The sequence below is a fragment of the Eutrigla gurnardus genome, assembly GCF_963514095.1.
Source record: "Eutrigla gurnardus genome assembly, chromosome: 11".
Taxonomy (NCBI): Eukaryota; Metazoa; Chordata; class Actinopteri; order Perciformes; family Triglidae; genus Eutrigla; species Eutrigla gurnardus.
The window spans coordinates 10,926,242-10,945,360 of NC_139925.1; the positions used below are offsets into that span (position 1 = coordinate 10,926,242).

General features: G+C 43.6%; 1 protein-coding gene across 9 annotated transcripts in view; it reads left to right on the plus strand.

The window, feature by feature from the left end:
• Window positions 1-16,378, plus strand: part of pax2a (paired box 2a) — a 28,408-nt gene extending 12,030 nt beyond the window's left edge. For 8 of the 9 annotated variants that reach the window (XM_084021106.1, XM_084021107.1, XM_084021102.1 and 5 more), the window contains 5 exons: window positions 2,677-2,852; window positions 4,864-4,984; window positions 11,787-11,888; window positions 13,304-13,390; window positions 13,525-16,378. In XM_084021106.1, coding sequence (XP_083877232.1) covers window positions 2,677-2,852; window positions 4,864-4,984; window positions 11,787-11,888; window positions 13,304-13,390; window positions 13,525-13,601 — 563 coding nt within the window. In that variant the 3' untranslated portion in view covers window positions 13,602-16,378. The remainder of the gene's footprint in view (window positions 1-2,676; window positions 2,853-4,863; window positions 4,985-11,786; window positions 11,889-13,303; window positions 13,391-13,524) is intronic. The other variant, XM_084021110.1, reaches the window with a different exon arrangement.
• The last annotated feature ends 2,741 nt before the right edge of the window (window positions 16,379-19,119 follow it).

Below are 19,119 nucleotides of genomic sequence, written 5' to 3' on the forward strand. Positions count from 1 at the left end.
TCATTAGGTTAACCCTGTAAGTGTAGACACTAGAAGGGTTTCATATCCGTTCCTTAGATTTGTCTTTGAGTTGGCACAAAGTCCACTTACATCATTCTGAAATGTACAACTATTGGACACAACAAGGTCAAACAGTATCCGTCCATTCACGCCGATCAAAGAAGAGTATTTACTGGAGAGTACGTTGCTTTAGGGTTGGATGTGTGAATGTCACCGTTGGAGAGTTGCCTTGTTTTTCTTATCTTGGTTTCTCCTAACACTCTGGTGTTAAAACGAAGAGATGCAGTCAGCTGGTGCTGTGGGAGTGATAAGAGAATACCTGCTGAGACACCCAAAGGGGTTGAAGAAACACTGAGAAAATGAAGGCAGTCAATGAGACACACACACACACACACACACACACACACACACACACACACACACACAGACACGATCTGACAGTCGGGCTTCACACTCCACTTGACACGCTGACTGTCAAAGGATGAATCTGATTTATTGCAGCTATCTTATGATATATGTCAAACATGAACCTCTAATGGCGATTTCTGAAAATAAATGATTTAGTATTATTTCTATTTAAAGGCCAAATCAATAATTCTTTCACCACATAAATTTGAAATATATTCATAACTGAAGAGTTAGAGATAGGAAAAATCTCAACCAAACATGATTAAAAATTAGCCCTGATTCACTCCAATTTCTACATATATCACAGCATGTTGTTAATATAGATGTGTGTGTGTGTGTGTGTGTGTGTGTGTGTGTGTGTGTGTGTGTGTGTGTGTGTGTGTGTGTGTGTGTGTGTGTGTTAAAATGCCCATCAATCAATTTTCAGGTTTTTGCAGGTTTCACGATTGGATTTTTAATTTTACTATTAAGGCTTTTGTTTACGTTAAGATCAGCAAAAGTACAAAAAAAAGTGTCAAACGATGGAAATCTGTCCTTTTGCAGCCAGTTTAGAAAGCCTGATTAAGGGTTTGTGTGTGTGTGTATGTGTGTGTGTGTGTGTGTGTGTGTGTGTGTGTGTGTGCGTGGGGGGGGAGCATGCAATAAGCATGCTCCAACATGGTGAATGACAAACACTCTTGCTATTGATCGAGCTGGCTTCTTTTCTCAGACCAGCTGATACGAGGTAATTAATGACTCCATGCCCTTCTGTACCATAGACAACCATTGAGTTTCATACAGCAACGCAAATGATGTGACCCCAACCTCCCACCCAAGGGAGCTGTTTGAAGCAAAAAAAGAAAAGCCTGTGCTAAAATATATTCCGTTAACTGATGGTAGGAGAAATACATGTGGCAGGTGAAAAAAACAGATTCCTTCATAAATGTTACACAAAGCTAAAGTCAATATATTTTAGCAGAGAAACACACACACACACACACACACATACACACACACACGCACACACACGTCTACACGCACACCTCGATTCCACGGATCTATTTCTCGGTGCAAGTCGGGTTCATCCTCTGGCCTCAGCCATTGAAAAAAGGTCAAGCAGCCGAGCAGAATGGCAATAACGCCCCTGAAATGGTACCATCAGTGGAACATGATTGATCAATTGAATTCCATAGCACAGAAAAATGTGGGATTAAGTAGAGTATTATACGCACAATGAGTTGAGGCATGATGTTCATTCCAAGTTCATTTCGCCTCCCTCCTCTGCTGGCGGATCAGGCAATCAATAGCGGCCTTGCATATCATATATCACCGCCGGCTCGCCCAGGAGAGAACATAATCTGCTGCAAATTTAGAATGACAGATTTGTATGGGAGCTAAAGCCCTCATCCGCTGTTGGCGGCGGGGTGTAGGGAGGAAGGGAGGGTGGCGGGACGCAGGCAGTGGAGTGGAGGTTCCTGCGATAGCGGCTGGAGGTTTTTAGCTGCAGATTTTTTTTCTCTTTTCTCTCAGCGTTCAGGACTTGATGAGTGAGCAGAAGGAGAGCTGCAGCGGCAGCGGTGGGCTCGCTGGCCGGGTTGATAGGGTCAGGGATCAGGAGAACGAGGGAAGCATAGGCTCATTTGTTTATATAGAGTGTGACCGAGTGAGGAAATGCATACACTTGCCCCCGACGCCCCGTCCTCATTCGGCCCTGAGTACCGTCCCCACTCCATTCTGTTTTCCAGAAGACAGGCAATATGTGGGGGGGATGGAGGGAGAGAAGGGAGAGACAGGGAGAGGGAAGGGTAATATGTTCAGGAGGAAATAGTACAGTTAAATAATGGCCCTCCATTTCCCGCTGGCAGAATGAGGGGCTCTGTGTGTAATCGCCAGCCCTACTTTCTCCTCCTGAAATACACGCTCTCCCTTACAAGTATATATTTGCACTGAAGGTAATCCATCAATTACCATAGACCTATCACATGATGACCGCGTTGATGGTGGCCACGGGGAGAGGTGTCTGGGGGGAGGGAGGGTATGTGTGTGAGAGGAGGAGAGGGTGACAGTGAAAAACAGAGAGGGAGATAAAAGGCAGACATGCTGGTGGGTCTCCCTGACTTTAGTACTGCTCCTCATGCCACCGTTGAGCTTTGAAAAAAAACATCTCGCTATGCTTATCTCACATTGCAAGCCTGCTTAATGAATAAATAATATAAGTATAAAAGACTGGAACTATGCCCTGATGCCGACTGTTGTCGCCCTCCTTTCCTTCTCTCTATCTTTCTATAGATGGCTCTGATGGCTCAGGCCCCGGCAGCGACTCTCAGGGCAGCGTGGAGAGTTTAAGGAAGCACCTGCGAGCGGATGCCTTCACCCAGCAGCAGCTGGAGGCCCTGGACCGCGTGTTTGAACGTCCTTCTTACCCCGATGTCTTCCCCACTTCAGAACACATCAAACCTGAACAGGTTGGCCACGCAGATTTCTCTCTTCACATTGAAATCACATTATTATTATTTAAGTGTAATTTTAACATTATATCGAGAATCATTCGGTACACGCACCGACACAGGTGACAAAAACCTCTGTGCAACGTCTTGCTCCACGCCGCCTACAAGCCTATAGGCTATTACAGCGGATAACCTTTATTTACATGCATTAGACTGTTAAACAACAAGAGACTATTAATTTTCCCATTGGAACTCTATGTGGGTGCCCATGCAGCCTGAGCAGTGCCCTAATTGAGTTCATTTTCATCTCTGCGCGATCGTGGGGAATTACAGCGGCGATAAATCAGGGGGACAGCCCCTCAGCCTGCTATACAGGCCCTAATGCAGCTAATTACCAAAGTGATTTCTACGGCAAGATCAATACTAAAACGAATTGGAAATGACTTGCAATCACAAAGAGTGGAGGAGAAGGTATTAAAAAGGAGAGGGGAAGGTGGAGGTGGGGTGGGGGTAGAGAAAAAAAAACGGCCTAAGAATGGTCCAGAAAAATCAGTTTTAATTTAATGTAATATTAATCAGGCCGCTTTCCACCCTTTCTGTGCACCTCCCTTTTCTCCCTGTTTCCAACACCCCCTCCTTTTCTTAAACTGGTGAAAAGGTGGGATATTAGGCTATTAGGGGCTTGTCTGGTGTCTGCGTCAGGGCATTAAAAAGCCATTTTGAAGAGGCCAGGCTGAATAGGCCTCATCCCTCCCACACTTCTGGCAGCCATGTGGTCAGGTCATTCAGGCCCCTCTGTGCTTGCCACTCGCCCTCCGCCCAGCCCTGCCCAGCCCTGCCCACAGGCCATCTGCATGACAAAATGGCTCTTGTGCTGCGGAGGCCCAGCGGAATAGAGAGGAACATCCAGCCTAGTGCCAGGGAACAGTTGTAAGCAGACAATTAGAGTTTATCTGGGATAGAGGCAGACAAGACCGGGGTCACCAGCATCGCCCCTGTGGGACCCCATCCCCATTGAGACAAACAGATGCACACGCACTCTGACACAAACACTCGGAGACACAAACGTGTGCACACACACTTATCCTTTCAAAGAAGAAGAGTCGGGTCAGGAAGTGTCATCTCATTGACAAACGGGGATTCATCACAGCTGCTAACAGAGTCTAAACCGGAGATTAGTGATAAATACTTAAAGATGAGTTGGTGGTGGACAGAGACATGAAGTTTTTTTTTTTTTTTTACGGAAAATTGTAAAACATGAAAGATGGCTGCAGCGGCACAGTATGTTTTATCACAGTTAAAAAAGAGATATGCAATGAAAACCTCCAATATAAAGTGAAAAAATGTTAATAAAAGTATGGAAGGCGTAAAACACTACACGCAATTTTTTTTATCATGTTATTAACCCAGTTTTATGTGTTCATCCTAGAGGCAAAGCACAAAGGTTGATTTTGAGGTTGTACTCCCCTTTAAAAAACCACACCACATGTCTCTCCTGTAACAAAGCCCTGAATGTCTCCTCCCTTGACTGGTCACAGGGATGACTGCAGTGGAGCACAAAGAGCCAGCTGACACCCCGTCCTTTCACTCCTCTCCCAATCCCTCTCTCATCCCTCTCTCCCTTCCTGCCTTCTCCTCAGACAAGCCCTAATGCATGCATACATCATAGGTCTTGGTAAAGCATGGGGAGTAGGGTCGGGACGGGTTTGTGAAAGAGGGGGGGGGGGGGAGCGCTCGCAGAATTCACAGGAAATATTCAGAAGGAAACAGTGAGAGGATCACGGACAGCTTCCTCAGATACACTAGGGGTTTGCTTCAGACATATTTCACATATAGCTGGGAAAGCTGCTCTAAATCGTGCACCCAAAATGGGCCTGCATGCAGCGCGGGATCATAACACGATCTGGTGGAATGTGAAATGATCTGATATTATTTTTCCTTTTTGATTGCCACCTATGCTCACATGCACATCCCTCCCGTTGACATATTTGTTCTTTTCATTTTGCATTTGTTATGTATTTGTCTACAGGCCAATGAGTACTCACTCCCGTCCCTGAACGCTGGCCTGGACGACGTGAAGCCGAGCCTTTCCGCCAGCGCCAGCTCCGACCTCGCCTCCAGCGTCTCCCAGAGCTACTCTGTTGTGACAGGTACAATCTTGACTCACGCTAGATTGATCGCTAAAAGAGTACACACAGCTGCGGCATGGTGGAAAACATCTGCAACGAGGTGGTCGAACTTAGTAATGAGGATGCAAACGGAGGGTATTTACAGAACTTCTGCTGCTGCGTCTTTGCTTCATGGTATTTAGTTAAAAGCAATATCATAGCAGATCATACTCATTTTTTACATTCTGTATCCCATTTTTCTAAATTCTATACACACTATAGCAGCTGTTAAAGATGGAAGCAGCTGACAAACGAGACTATACTTCACCTGAAATTACGGAAAATGCTCTATAGACAGTCAATTTACCTTACTGTCACTTTATAACACTAACTGATAATGCTCATCACCACTCAGTTAAAGGTGCTTCCACATTTAAGCTGTTTTACTTCGGGATCTAAATCATATAATGCACAATTCCATTTGATTTTTTTATTATAGTGTTTTCTCAGTTTTTATCAACTTTGACCGAGCGTCGTAAGAAATCATCTTGATATTGCATCATCATTGAGCAATCAAAGATTTTGACTGCCGCTTCCTTATGGCGCTTCACATATTTCCAGCGATATTAAATTATTATCACCGAATGGAAAAATCTCTTTTTCAGACACTTTTTGAGGCACTCCCTGTATTTATTTCTGAGGGACAGAGCGGTTGGCGATATATATCATCTGAGCCCATTAAATCCTACAGGCCTTTCACACGCCGCTCCTAACTGGCTATTGTGTTGGCCCGGATTGGCCCACTAACAGATTGACTGGGAGCACTTCTCATAAGAGACAGCTGCTGTTCTCGCCGCGACATGACGTTGTCATCAAAGGCTATGATAGCCTGTTGATTGACAGCGGCTGGAATAGCACCGTGGCTGGCTGGCTGCCTCACGCTGTGGAGAGAGAGCGAGAGAGAGAGAGACCCAAATATAGAAGAGATGGTGAAAGAAAGACTGAAATTACATTTCCCCCCCCCCCCAACTTATGAACTGGCTGCTGTTTTCAATAGTAACTTCCACGCTGAGAGCCAACAGGTAATGGCAGGTGCAGTGTATTGAATATCTTGCAGTATTAACTGTCTGTATCATATAACCCACGCTGACCCGCCCTGTATTGCACTATGGCTTCTTTTGCTCTGCTGTCCAGGTTGATGGCTGCCTGGTTAATTGAAACGTAGCTTCAGTGTGGCCGTTCCCAGGAGAGGTTAGGTTTGCTGAAGGCCACACTGACTCAGGAGTAATATGCCAGTCTTTTAATAAAACAACCATAATTATGTAGTGGGCATCAAAGTCAATGAGTCCACTGTGTGTGTGTGTGTGTGTGTGAGAGAGACAGAGAGTAAAGAGGTGGACAGCATGATTGAAAACTGCAGTGGCCCTTCTCAAATGATCCCTACAGTCCAGCACCAGACACAGAGCTATGGGAAAAGAAAGACCCCTTTTTTATTCCTGAATATGTGGGAGGTAGATTTGCCCCAGAAAGTTGGGCCTCAGGAGAAGAAAGGTGTGTTTTTGTCTTTGTTGCCGGGCTTCTCCTATGAAAGCGGTCTCGCTCTGGGGAACACGCTCATAGCAGGTGGCCTTCTAGCCACCTGGGGGCCGGGGGCCTCCTAAGGCGATACACGTGAGGGCCACAGATTGCATTAATGAGGACGCAAGAAAGTTTTCTTAGAGTGGAATATGACGCCATACTCGAGCACAAGCATTAGAAAATAACTAGTTTGAGCAGCAAATTAAAGTCAGAAGCAATATCCAGTAAGTTTTTATTACTTAATTTTAACGACTATGCAAAGTAATGCATGACGCATTTGATTGGGTGTAGGTTGTTACTGGATAATATTATTTTTTCTGCCATTAGCAAACCCTGTAAATAGGAATGTATGCCAAGGCTGAAAAATGCTAAATTACCTTCCTCACTTAGGCTGAGATCCAATTATCAATAAATTATGCTCTCTACTGGATGGCACTGCGATATTCTATTCATTCCTTAAATGTTTTCTGCTCCCAATTAAAATTCATACAGTTATTGATCTTGTTGATTTTTATGTCCTGAAATTTGCATAATCTATTAAAGATGAATGATTAATGAAGTGCTCAGCTTTTCATTCCAAGGGCACTAACGAACGCAATGTCGGCCATCTTTTGTGTCCTCTGTTTACCCCGACGTGTGAAAGAGACAGTTACCAAGGAAGGAGGGCGGCAGTCAAGCCAGGCAGATATTTAGGGCACTGAAATGCACCGCTGGGATTTTTCATAAAAATATCCTATCTTGTGCAATAACTATCTTTAGAAATTCAACATGTAAAGGAAAATCATAGTTAACAATTTGTGAAAAAGCACTGAAGTCGTCAAAAATTCTGCGAAAGGAAGTATTTTATTATGATCTCAGAGAAACCAAGTAATTAAAATATATTAAATATTTACTTATTGCCGTGTTTACACTAGTATTGTGCTATTATGAATGGATAAAAAGTGAACAGGGATCCTCGTCACTGGTGTGTACAAGCTGTAGAGAGGAAGAGAGTGGAAGAACACTGTGAACTGTTAGAACAACATGTCGTAATTAACCCCTGCTTTCTGGCTCTCGTCCAGCATTTATGTGTCGGCAGTTTTCTATCGATTCCCCAGCAGAGAAAGCAAAATAAAGTATGCTGCAGATCTTGCCTTTTGTTATTCTTGTACTGAGATTTTCAGGCAGGTGATAGTGTAATATAATATAGCTATTTATCATAAAACAGGGCCTCTGTGAAGCTGACCCGAGGCCTGTAGGGAGGCCGGGTGTAAACGGGCACCCCTCTGACCTACTTCAACGCCAGCAGATGCAAAGATCCAATGTTTTTCTAACAGCACTAATGAGGTGAAAAAAACACACACTTTATTTTAGATTATTCTCAGCACTATTCACCGCACTATGAGCCCCCTTTTATGACTTGGCAGTACCAGCTACTCTCTGCTGGGTGGCAAACAACAAACAGCCACCTAACTTGCGTTGCCCGGTGTGTGTCCTGGTGACAAACGGTGCGTCTCGGCTCAGTTAACGCCTGCAGCCCCAAGCTCGGAAATTAATGTTTATATCACCCCAGGCAACAGCACGCTAACCTTTGAGCACACATTTGATAATTAACTACTTTAAACCTGTGGATGGGGAATTCAAGCTATTTGTCCTGGCAAACACTCTTTACTCACAACTGGATGCAGGTTTCAGAATAATTATGTTTTGTTCCTTTCCTGGTGGTTGTAAACAATGCAGAGAAGGCTGTATTGCAGTGAACATAAATGTGTCCATGTCAGGGTCAATTTAACATTTTATTATCTGCTTCCCAGATGCCTTTGCCCTACCTACACAAGACAGAAGATCCGCTGTGATCTTGAACCCGCTGTAGGAATGAAAAAGTTCTCCGTAGATTGAGTGTCAGCCTTTGAAAACAAGAGTTCTGTCTAAATGGTTTGCGCACCAAAGTTCCTCGGTGTACGCTTAAAAATGAAATGCTCACTTGAGAGAAGGCTGTTGTAGCTATATCTGGACGCAATCACACCCAGGGCCCGTTGTAGGTTCTTAACAGTCCATTTCTATGGTTGATGGGGTCTGTAGACGTGGTATCAGTGGTGGAGCAGAGACAGATGTTGGAGAACTCTATAGCGTCTCCACTCTCTCAGAGATGTGTTTGCTGGGGGAGAAGAGTCCCCAAGGACCCGGAGTTTATCTTCCATCTCCATCATCAGGGCCTGTGATTTGACAGGCTCCCTTTACCCTGGCTCTGCCTCGTCTCCGGGACAATAAGCAACACCATGTCTGATTAGTTTCAGAGTTCAGTGGTCTTGAACGCAGCGTTTGTATCGGCTGTTGTTTGCGTGGTAACCACTGTCTGTTTGACAACGGTTGCTGGGGGCGCTTAGAAGACAGAAGCCTACAGTAGTATGCAGGAAGTAAACGGCGTACACAGACCTGGCCTGGACTTCACGTTTGGTACCCTCCGCCCTTTTTTCAGTTGAGTTCAGATTAATGTCCCGCAGGTTAGGTGAGCCATGCAGTTTTATGTTTAATTCAAGCCGGAACTTGTTGAGTATGTCTTTTCTACCACCGGTTTTGTGTTACATAGGCTCTATAAAAACTATAACGCCGTCGATCAAGGTGTGCGTTGATTTAGTGCCCTAACATTATCTACTGTATGGTCTAGTATCAATAAATGGCTGTTTTGAGGGGATTAGTTGTCATACACTTATATGAACCTTGGAGAAACTGGACTTTTGAAAGCTGTTCAAACTTTAAAGACTTGAACAAAATACGTGTTAGATATAATTAACTGGAGAACAGAACTGAGGCGCGCCAGCCATTTGCAATCATTCCTACATGCAGACATTGTTTCCAATAAATTCCTGACATACTTGTACAGTGCATGTGACAAACTTTAGGTCCATCCAATTAAACGCAAAGCCCACTCATTAGAATATTTCTGTTCATGCCAGAAGATTCATGGCAACCATCTTTTTTTAATGATTTGATCAAAAGTTAAAAAACTTGTGCTGTTCCCTCCATAACAGTGCTATTTGTCTCTATAAGATGAGAGTGGGTAATTGCAGTAACTCTGTCTACGTTCACATTTACAGCTGTCACAAAGACAAAGAGATCTGGAGAACGTGCTATAGATTTCTATGGGAAAGCAGTCACGTTCCCTGGCATTAGGTTCATAGAGCTGACAGGGTTGCATCCCCCTTCCGTGGAACAGCCCTTATCTTAATGAGGAATCGCAACACACAGTTCTGTTGTAAAATAACAATGATGGGGAAGCAGCTAATGAGGCTATCATGGTGTCGGGAAAGAGCCATCTCTCCCTACAGGCCCCGGCAAATACAAAACGGGCTCCGCGGCAGACGTGGAGAGGCCGGAGACAGAGCTCACATTGATTGCATATAGGTTCAAGAGGCAGAGTCGGTGAAATGAAAGATGCCAAGACTCATCAGCCAAATTAGATCAAAGCGTAGAGTTTTGAACTGTCTGCAAGTCGATTGTTTGGTTATTTGTGGGAGTGATTTTGTTGTGCGAAAGCAGCCGTGAGATTATGTTGTTTGTTTTCCCCCCAAAACCTTGGGGAAATTTTTTTTTTTACGCATTCGAGCTTGATTGATCAGGCGCGATGTGTTGTTGCAACATTTCACCGGTGTATGTTTCCACTTAGTTGAATGAATTACTGCTGGGTGCATATGAGATTATTATTATATGCTATGTAAATGAACAAATCAACTGTTAAAGATTGCTTATCTGTTCAGAACGCATATGAATTATCTGGTCTTTGGTTGGTAAAATATAGGAACTTAATGTTGAACATCTTCATCCTTTAGGCTCCCTTTAATTCAAGCCAAACGTCTGCTAAGGATTTGGAGTCCTGTCTCTGTTTTTGATTTATTACCCTGCGGTCGTGTTCGGCTTTATGCATGACAAATCCAAAAACGTCTTCTTCTGCTACACATTTGATTTGTTTTTCCATTTTGGTCATTTGGACATTTAAAAATATATATTATTATTCATTATCCATTATTCCATACATCTGAGTGACTGAAGTGAATGCATATACAGTATGTGTGGAGTTGCATGTCTGCAATATATCTAGTATTTTTCTTTTTCTTTCCACCTGGCAGACTCTCACCCATCATATCCACCTTCCATGTGTGTAAAGCGAGAGCCTCATGAGGCATCCTTTGCCCCCTTCACCCCCTCCTCTGTTGGGGGCTCTGCTCTAGCCGACATCTTGCCCCACCAGTCCAGCCTCTCTGCTCCCAGCTACCCTGCCCATGCCCACGGCCCCCGCTACAGCCAGTATGCCAGCCAGCCCTTTATAGCAGGTACAACTTTACCCATAAGGCCCTGTAAACAAATCACAACCCAATCAAGTGCACTCTTTTCAGCTGATTTACCTCTGTTTATTTGTAATCATCAAATATACACCAAATTCAAGTGTCAGCCTCTCACGTTGCAAAACCCTCAATCCCATCATGCTTTGCGAGCCCCACTGTTTTGTATACACAAAACTGACTGTTTGCCCCTCATTAACAGCGACTGCTCTCTCCCGCTCTCGGGTTAACAATAGGCCTCCAGGTCCCTCCAGCCTCGTGACAGGCCCCAGGTCTGAAGGGCCAGAGGAGGGGTGGGGGGGGGTGCAGACACAGAGACGTAGTGCTGATGCTGTTTTGGACCCGTATGTCCCTGTCCTGTGTGCCCCTTCATTCAGCCATGCCCGATACTGTCACTGTTAATTATAGGAGTGAATGAGGAGCAGAGAAAGCCTCGTTGGCCTGACGCTCCTGTCATTTTCAAAAGCTGCTAAGGACGTTGGCATATTAACGTTACAGCAGTTGAGGTAGACAATTTCACTCGCAAAAAAATTACTTAACTAACTTTCTCCAAAAGAACACATCATTTGCCCTGTGATATGGACTGGTGACCTGTCCAGGGTGCACCTTTAACCCCAGACTGGATACGCACTTCAGTAAATGGACGGACAACATGCGGCAACATTTTACATATTTTTGCTCTTTTTTTTTTTACTATTTTTCTTTCTATTGCAAAAGGATCTCGTCTAATATCGTATTTTGACAGGCAGTGGCTTTGTATTGCTTGTTGTTCTCAGTGACTCTATACATCACTTCACTTTGGTCTTTCTTGGTTATGAAATATGAGAGAAATAATTTTCCCTGATAAAAAAACAACGGGTAATTATGTACATGTTTAAGCTTCGGCAATGGTAAAAAAAAAAAAGTTCAAGCATCCATGTAAGAATTTCCCTCCTGTGTGCCTGCAGGTCGAGACATGGCCAGCACCACCCTACCTGGCTACCCGCCACACGTCCCCCCCACAGGACAAGGCAGCTACCCCACCTCCACCCTCGCTGGAATGGTTCCTGGTAGGTGGCACCAATCCCTTTTTATGACACCATTAATTTCACTTTTACAGGTTTTTATTTCCAGCAGGTAGTCCCCTTCAGTTGATCTCGTTGAGGTCACTTTAAGCTAAACAAGCGCTAATGCCTTCCTGCGGTGTCTTCGACGTGTAGCACACACAAAAAGCACGCTGAAGAAACGCGTTGCTCTTGACCCAAAGGATTGAGGCGAGCTTGTTATAGCTTTGTTAGACTGCGGTTAGCGTGTGGTTAGCGTCTGCCGACGAGGACATTAGATGAACTCGATAGGCGATCACCACAATCAGTGGCCGTGTGATAGGACAGTTCCTCTCAGTTACACTCCAGCTCCCAGCGCTCATTACCCTCGCCGTGTCCACACACAGCGCACTCCGCAGCCCCGTCGATAAACACTGCTTTTGCTCCTCTCACTCGCCTCCCCGGACACCCAGGGCTGCGGAGCGTATCTCTTTCCCCTCTACTTAACCTGCAGTTCAGGTTCACAGCAAACAGTTAAGGGTCACAACACAGAGGCGTGGAGGGCCTGTAAATATTTAAATCACTATCTCTCTCAGGGATGAGCTCGTGTTACACGACCAGCAGCGGGGATGCTATAGCTGCCAGTGTGTGTGTAGATCTCTCGTCCAAACAACGGAAAACACAATTCCCTTTATTGCTCGGAGACATGTACCTCTCACACTGACCTATAATCAACGCAGGCGTGCGGTATTTACAAGTGAGCTCAGTGTGCGAGGGGGGAACGTTGTAAGATATACACGGAGGTAAAAGCTGATATCTGAAATAAGGAAAACTACTGATGTTTTATTGGATTGTTTGCCACTAGAGAGTGCTTATGGATATACTCATAGAAGCACAGCTACCTTCTTAATCCAGAGGTTGTAGTTTTGGTGGTGAATGACGGGGATTTAGTGACTGGCCCCAAACACTGTTAAAGCTAAGGCCATTCTTCAGCAGCTTCAAATAAAACCCAGCCTTTATAGTGTCGTAAAAGAAGGAAACCTGTGGACCCACAGCATTGCCGCCTGACATCCTCTCAGCCTCCCGTCCTTTTCCACCGCGACCTGCACACCGAGGACTAATAGCCAACGCGCGTCTCCGAGAACCTATTAAGGAGTTTTGAAGCGAAGCATCATTGCTTAAAAGCAGGGGGGGAAGCACTGACGTCCTCACTTAAGGGGAGAATAGAGGAAATCCTAAAGACTAACAAAGGATTAATAAAACAATCAATTCACCTGAAGGGAGTCGGAAACAAGCTATAGTCGTAGCTTGGATGAAAACGCAGCAGAAATGCTGTTTGATAAGATTGTAACGTAACTGCAATGTTTTTTTGACTGATTAATATTTCACGGAAGCTTTGTTAGATCTTTGCTAATGTTTGTTGTTGTTGATTTCTTCTCCAGGAGGGGATTTTTCTGGAAACCCTTACTCTCATCCACAATACACCACTTACAACGAAGCATGGCGGTTCAGCAATCCAGCATTATTAAGTAAGTGCCTTTCTCCTATATAAGAACAAATTGTCAAACTGTAACATTAGTAAATGTAAAACTTAACACGCATGCGTCTTACATGATGTTTGGCCCCGTGGTTTCCAACGGCACGTTCTTCTGTTAACTTTCAGGTTCCCCTTATTATTATAGTGCCGCGTCCCGTGGCTCGGCACCTCCCACTGCTGCCTCTGCCTACGACCGCCACTAGTTACTATGGAGACCAGCTCAAACCGCAGGGCCGGGGCTACGGCCTCCATATTGTCCCCGTCTGAGAAACACTGAGGTCAAAGGGAAGCGAGGTGGAATCCTAAAGGAAACCCCGAGATGTTACGCGATGTGGAGGAAAGGCTCGGCTGGACGTCTATGCCCAGCTACAGCGTCACACTCCTTTGGGTCAAAAGGGCCCGCGGGGGGGCGTTCAGAACTCACCCATCATGCCCTCACTCTCTCACAGGCCCGAACATTTCCAGAATGACTTTAAGAGATTATATAAATATATATATTATAAAATATAAATTGAAGAAAAACAGTGTGAAGACTACCATGTGGAAAAAAAATGTTGTGGGTTTTTATTTTTGTTTCTTTGTTGCTGTTGTTGTTGTTGTTGTTGTTATCTTATTCATGGATCCTCACATTCCTTCTATGTGATGAACTGCAGTATTTCTCTAAAGAGAGAAGTCAAGGGGAGACGACAATGGTCCCATAGCTTGATGATGCAGCGACTTGAACCAGTGTTGCGAGGCCCCTTTGACACTTAATGAGATCCTGGCTCCGCACTGTGGGGAGGGCTTTACTCTGGTGCTTTGACTACGTCTCCTGCTCCCCGTTTCTCCTGTCCCGCCTACATAGTCAGATAACCACAGCATGTCCTAACGACATTTACTGACCCTATATAGACCAATGGCAACATCACACTCCCTGTGGCAAACAATCAGATGTAAAAATGTTAATCATTTTGCAAAGTATTAAAAAAAAAAGACGGTGACCACAAAATGGCCTCCCAATTTTAATACTTTAAATTATTTTTTTTTCTGTCACTATTTTTTAATGTAAAAAAAAAAGAAAAGAAAACGCTATCAAAGACTCCTTCAGAGTAGTTGTCACATTTCCCTAATTTTCCAGTCATTTCCATGTCCATGCATGATCGTCCTTTGCTCTTTTTTTGCACTATAACCTCAGCTTATTTAATTTATTTGGTACATTCACTTAACATTAAGATTAATTAACCTACCAATTTATAAACATAAGTTGATGCTATTTATGTTGGGTGGTGTAGGTGTAAACACGCAAAGCAGACAGACATGTTTTTTTGTGTGAACATCTTTTTCTGGGTAGTTTGTACATCTTTTTCTGGGTAAGTCATACATATGGCTACGTGAACAAATTTAATTCTCCCGGGTCACAATCCATTCAGCTACTTAGTCATACCACTAGATGCCTACACAGTTTAGAAAGCTGTACGCAGTTGAGCAAACCGACTGTAAATTAGCTTCAACAATTGCCTTACAAACCTGTTTTTTCAACGTAAATTCATGCCTGTTCAACCAAATTAATTGCCTTTACAAACGCATATCCATCACCCTCCTCGATTTACATTCTGCTCTCCATAGGGACCGAAAGGAAAATACTGATTCAGTTTGCTTTTTGGAAAAAAATATTTTGTGAATGTACTTTTAACTACATCTGCCAAAGACTTAGTTTAATATTTAATATTTTATTTACAGTATATGTGTGCATAAATAAAGCAGTATTATCTTGAAATAAGTAGTCCACACTGAACGTGTATGTCGCGACCTTTTCAACCGGCGAACATGATGCATATGACTGTAACGAAAAAGGTGAAATTCAGTGACTCAATGCTCCATCCGTTGCTGCTTTGTAGAATGATTTGTGAATAATGTGAAGACAATTCTTCTTTGTAAATAATATCACACACACCATTGCAGTATCATACTAATGTACTGGCTCCCTTTGTAGATATACAGACTGAAAAAAAAAAACATGCATTACATTTGTGTCTTAATGTAATGTTGTGCTCTGAGGGGGAAAAAAGCACAACTACTGTATAACCTGTAGCTACATGTACTGTAGTGGCGGGTTTCAGATGCTAACATCACATAGATTGTCTTTGTCATTCTTTTTGTTTTTGTTTTCATGATAATGTCATGATGATGTTTTATGTCACTATGCAATGAGTTAAATGGCTTTCTGTATCATCTTTCGTTGTCGGGCTCAGATTCAGTAAACCCCATGGAGAACAGCATCCCAGATTACAAATACAAAAAGACCTCCAGTGTGAAATGGTTTCTCTCTCATTTCACTTCTGCTCCACAAACCCCCTCTAATAGCGATCAAACTGAAGTCCGTGGCAACAATCAAAGATATTGTCCTGTTTGCTGTTAGTAGATGTTGTGATCATTATGTTAATCCAAATTGCAGTCATCTGTGCCTCCATGTATAGAAAACACATCCCCACCTATTACCCATCTCTCCCCCCCTCCCTCCGATCTCTCTCTACCGATACAACTCTTTAGCGTAACGCATCCAAGAAGAGGTTTACTTTTAATTCCACACAAGCAAACACACGATCTGACACCAAGGGTCAACTGTCGTCGCTGAGGGCACCAGATAACAGAGAAACAGACTGCGGTCCTGCTCTTCGGGAGAAGCTATCCTCCACCAATTGCACTTGGGATTTGCCTATTTCTGTCTACATGTAGCTCGACGTATCTGGAAAATGAAACACCGGAGCAGAGTGCAAGCCACCATCGTTTCGGGTGAAGTCTGTGCTTAAGGAACGCGGAGCACCTCTGAAGGAATGGGTCTTCTGCTGTTGTAAAGATGATACAGGAGTTGTGTCATGGACATAAAAAGGATTTCTGATGAAAATCTATATGGAAAGCCTCGTGGCCTCAATCATTGTTCTGTTTCAGTTCTGTTCCAATTCTTTTCGTGCACATGAGAAATAAATTCTTTTATATGTCAGTCGTTGACTCAGTGTCCCTTCATTATTAACCCCATAAGAAAATGATTCAAGTTCAAGGTTCCCGAGGAGCGTCCCGCCCGCTGGTGTATTGATGTTTGGTTTTATGAACAGTCAGGACTACAGAAGGCACTCAAATGGGCGACAGCTCTCAAAATCTGAAATATGCTGTAGATGCCCAGCATGTTGTTTAAAAAAAAAACATACATTATGATTCCTGTTAAACGTAGCCCACAATAATAATAAAAATAACTTGATTATGTTACTTGTGTGTCTGTTTGTGTGTGGGCAGAACATAGGCATTAAGAGAGAAAGTAAAAATAAAAAATAATAAAAAGAAGGGAGAGGGAGAGGAGGGTGAAACGGAGAAGCAGGACAGTTGGGAAGGCAGGAGAGCGTTGCCCCGGCTTCTGACTCCAGTATATTTAATGATGCATCGGTTTCATCCTGCCGTAGCACACTGCTGCTGCCTCACCTCCTCTCTCTGCACTCTCTACTCCGAAACACACAATTGTTGTAATTCAATTTCCCTGCTTCCTCGGCCTATTGTTTATTTCATGGATCCCCTGTGAAGCATCAAAAGCTGCTGTTTCTGTCAGCCCCCCTTACTGTCCTATGTGTTTGTCATTCAGGCCTTGTTAAAAGATAAAACACACACACACACACACATACACACTAACACTCTCCCAGCTGAGAATTCCCAGTGGTAAAATTATTCCATTTAGATGGGAACTTTTTTGTCACAACCCTGTCTAAATTGGCATATCTGGCTCTCTTGTAGAAACCAATAAACTGTGAACCCGGATGCATCTGTCAGTCAAGCTCATCTTTACTTTAGCGGGCCAGATGACAACAACAGGAGAAGAGACACACACACACACACACACACACACACACACACACCAGCAGAATGGGGTGCACTGATTGGCTCTCATCAGTTAGGCATTACAAAAAGCACCTGTCATCCTCGGGGCTTCACAGAGAGGCCCTGCCACGGGGCCCGATGGGCAAGATTTACTCAAACACTGCACCCTCATTGTCATCTTGGCTTGGTGATGCCCTACAGCCAGGCCTCTTTGGCGTGATTCATGTCTGTCACTGGTAATATATACAGTGAAATAAGCTCATTGTACAGAGCTGGTCAAAGGACACATTCTGAAGCAATTCCTTGTAAAGTTAAAGTTTTACAGACATCAACATATTGCATTCAATTATTTTAATGGCTTCTTTCTAAGCATGATTGCTGGTTCGAATTGGTGGTGGGAAATTAATTTACTACAATATCATTTTGACATAACTATACTACTTGAGTATTTCCCTTTCATGCAACTTTATATTTCTACTGTTATCTGACCACGAGCTCCTAGTTATTTTTTATGAGATTTTTCCATTAAAAACACACGATAGGCTTATAAAATACATTTCTAACCTCTGACAGCAAACCATTTCATATATGTATGCATTGTTAGCAGTGACACCAAAAACAGTTCAACTCTAAACTGCTGAAATATTTTTTATTTGAAGAACCAAATTAAAATACGGTAAATTCACCAAAATTGGACAAAAAGTTAAAAAAAAAAAAAAAAAATAGGGAGAAATTCCAAAATGAATACAAATGTTTGCTGCAGAACTTAATATTAACAAACCAATAATGTGATGTTTGATTTTTAGCAGCCAATTATTTTACTTTTAATAGTAAAGTCACATCTAGCTGTATTTTACTTAACTTTAGGAATTGTACTTCCTATTCCCAGATTCTTGAATTATTTTTTCCACCAGTGGTCAATGGGGTGTTCCCTTTGAGCGGAATAAACAGTGACTAAGCACAGTGGAAACACCTAGAATTCAATATGTAATGATTTCTCTTTGTGTAAACATCCATGAGATAACCAGAGAGCAAGACTCTGTGAATCTGGAGGTGTGACAATAGTGCGGTATACTGTTCACAGACGAGGAGACGTGGTGGTCTAGCAGTGACGTCCTGTCATCTGCCTGCATGGGCGCCTGTCATCAGACTCATCATGTGGCTGTCAGAGTTGACGCTGGCGAGGGGAGAGGCCAACCCCGCTGTGTCAATCAACGAGCCCTCATTAGAAGCGGCTTTAATTAGTGGCTACATGGGCGCAGTATTGTTCACAACGCCGCCTTCGTTAACTCTGTTAATCCCAAATGGATTTGGGTTGAGAGGCGGCGGCGGTGCAGCAGTATAATGTGAAGCTAGAGTTGAAAAAGTTATTCCTTGTGTCGTTCTTGAAAGTGAAGTCTTGAATAGATTTAAAAGTCTTGAAGTGTGCTCTGAAGAAGCGACCGTTTGTTTGAATAAAGGGTTTGTGAAAATGCCCTCGTGGAAATAAATCATCATCTCATACTGAGATTATTTCAGTGTGGCAGGGGAGTCAGAGGGTTCAGGCCCGGTCTCTGATGATCCTGATCCTGACAGAACGATGATTATGAGGTTATTTTCGCTGTCGGCGGGTGAGACCATCCAGGCGACAAGAACATGACTTTGTGATGTTTGTAATGAGTGAGCATTGATTGACTCAATGCAGCCTAAAGAGGTTTCCCTCCATGTTCAAGCTCAAAGGATGCTCGGGCTCTGTGCGCATCCTATACTGTAGCGTAGCTCGCAATTAGAATAATGAGCAGTCGGAGAGAGCTGTCTGGAGAAATGCAATTGTCGCGTTTTCTCGACCCAAGCCTCATCTGCCAACTATATGCTATTATACCGTTCCCATCCCAGTTA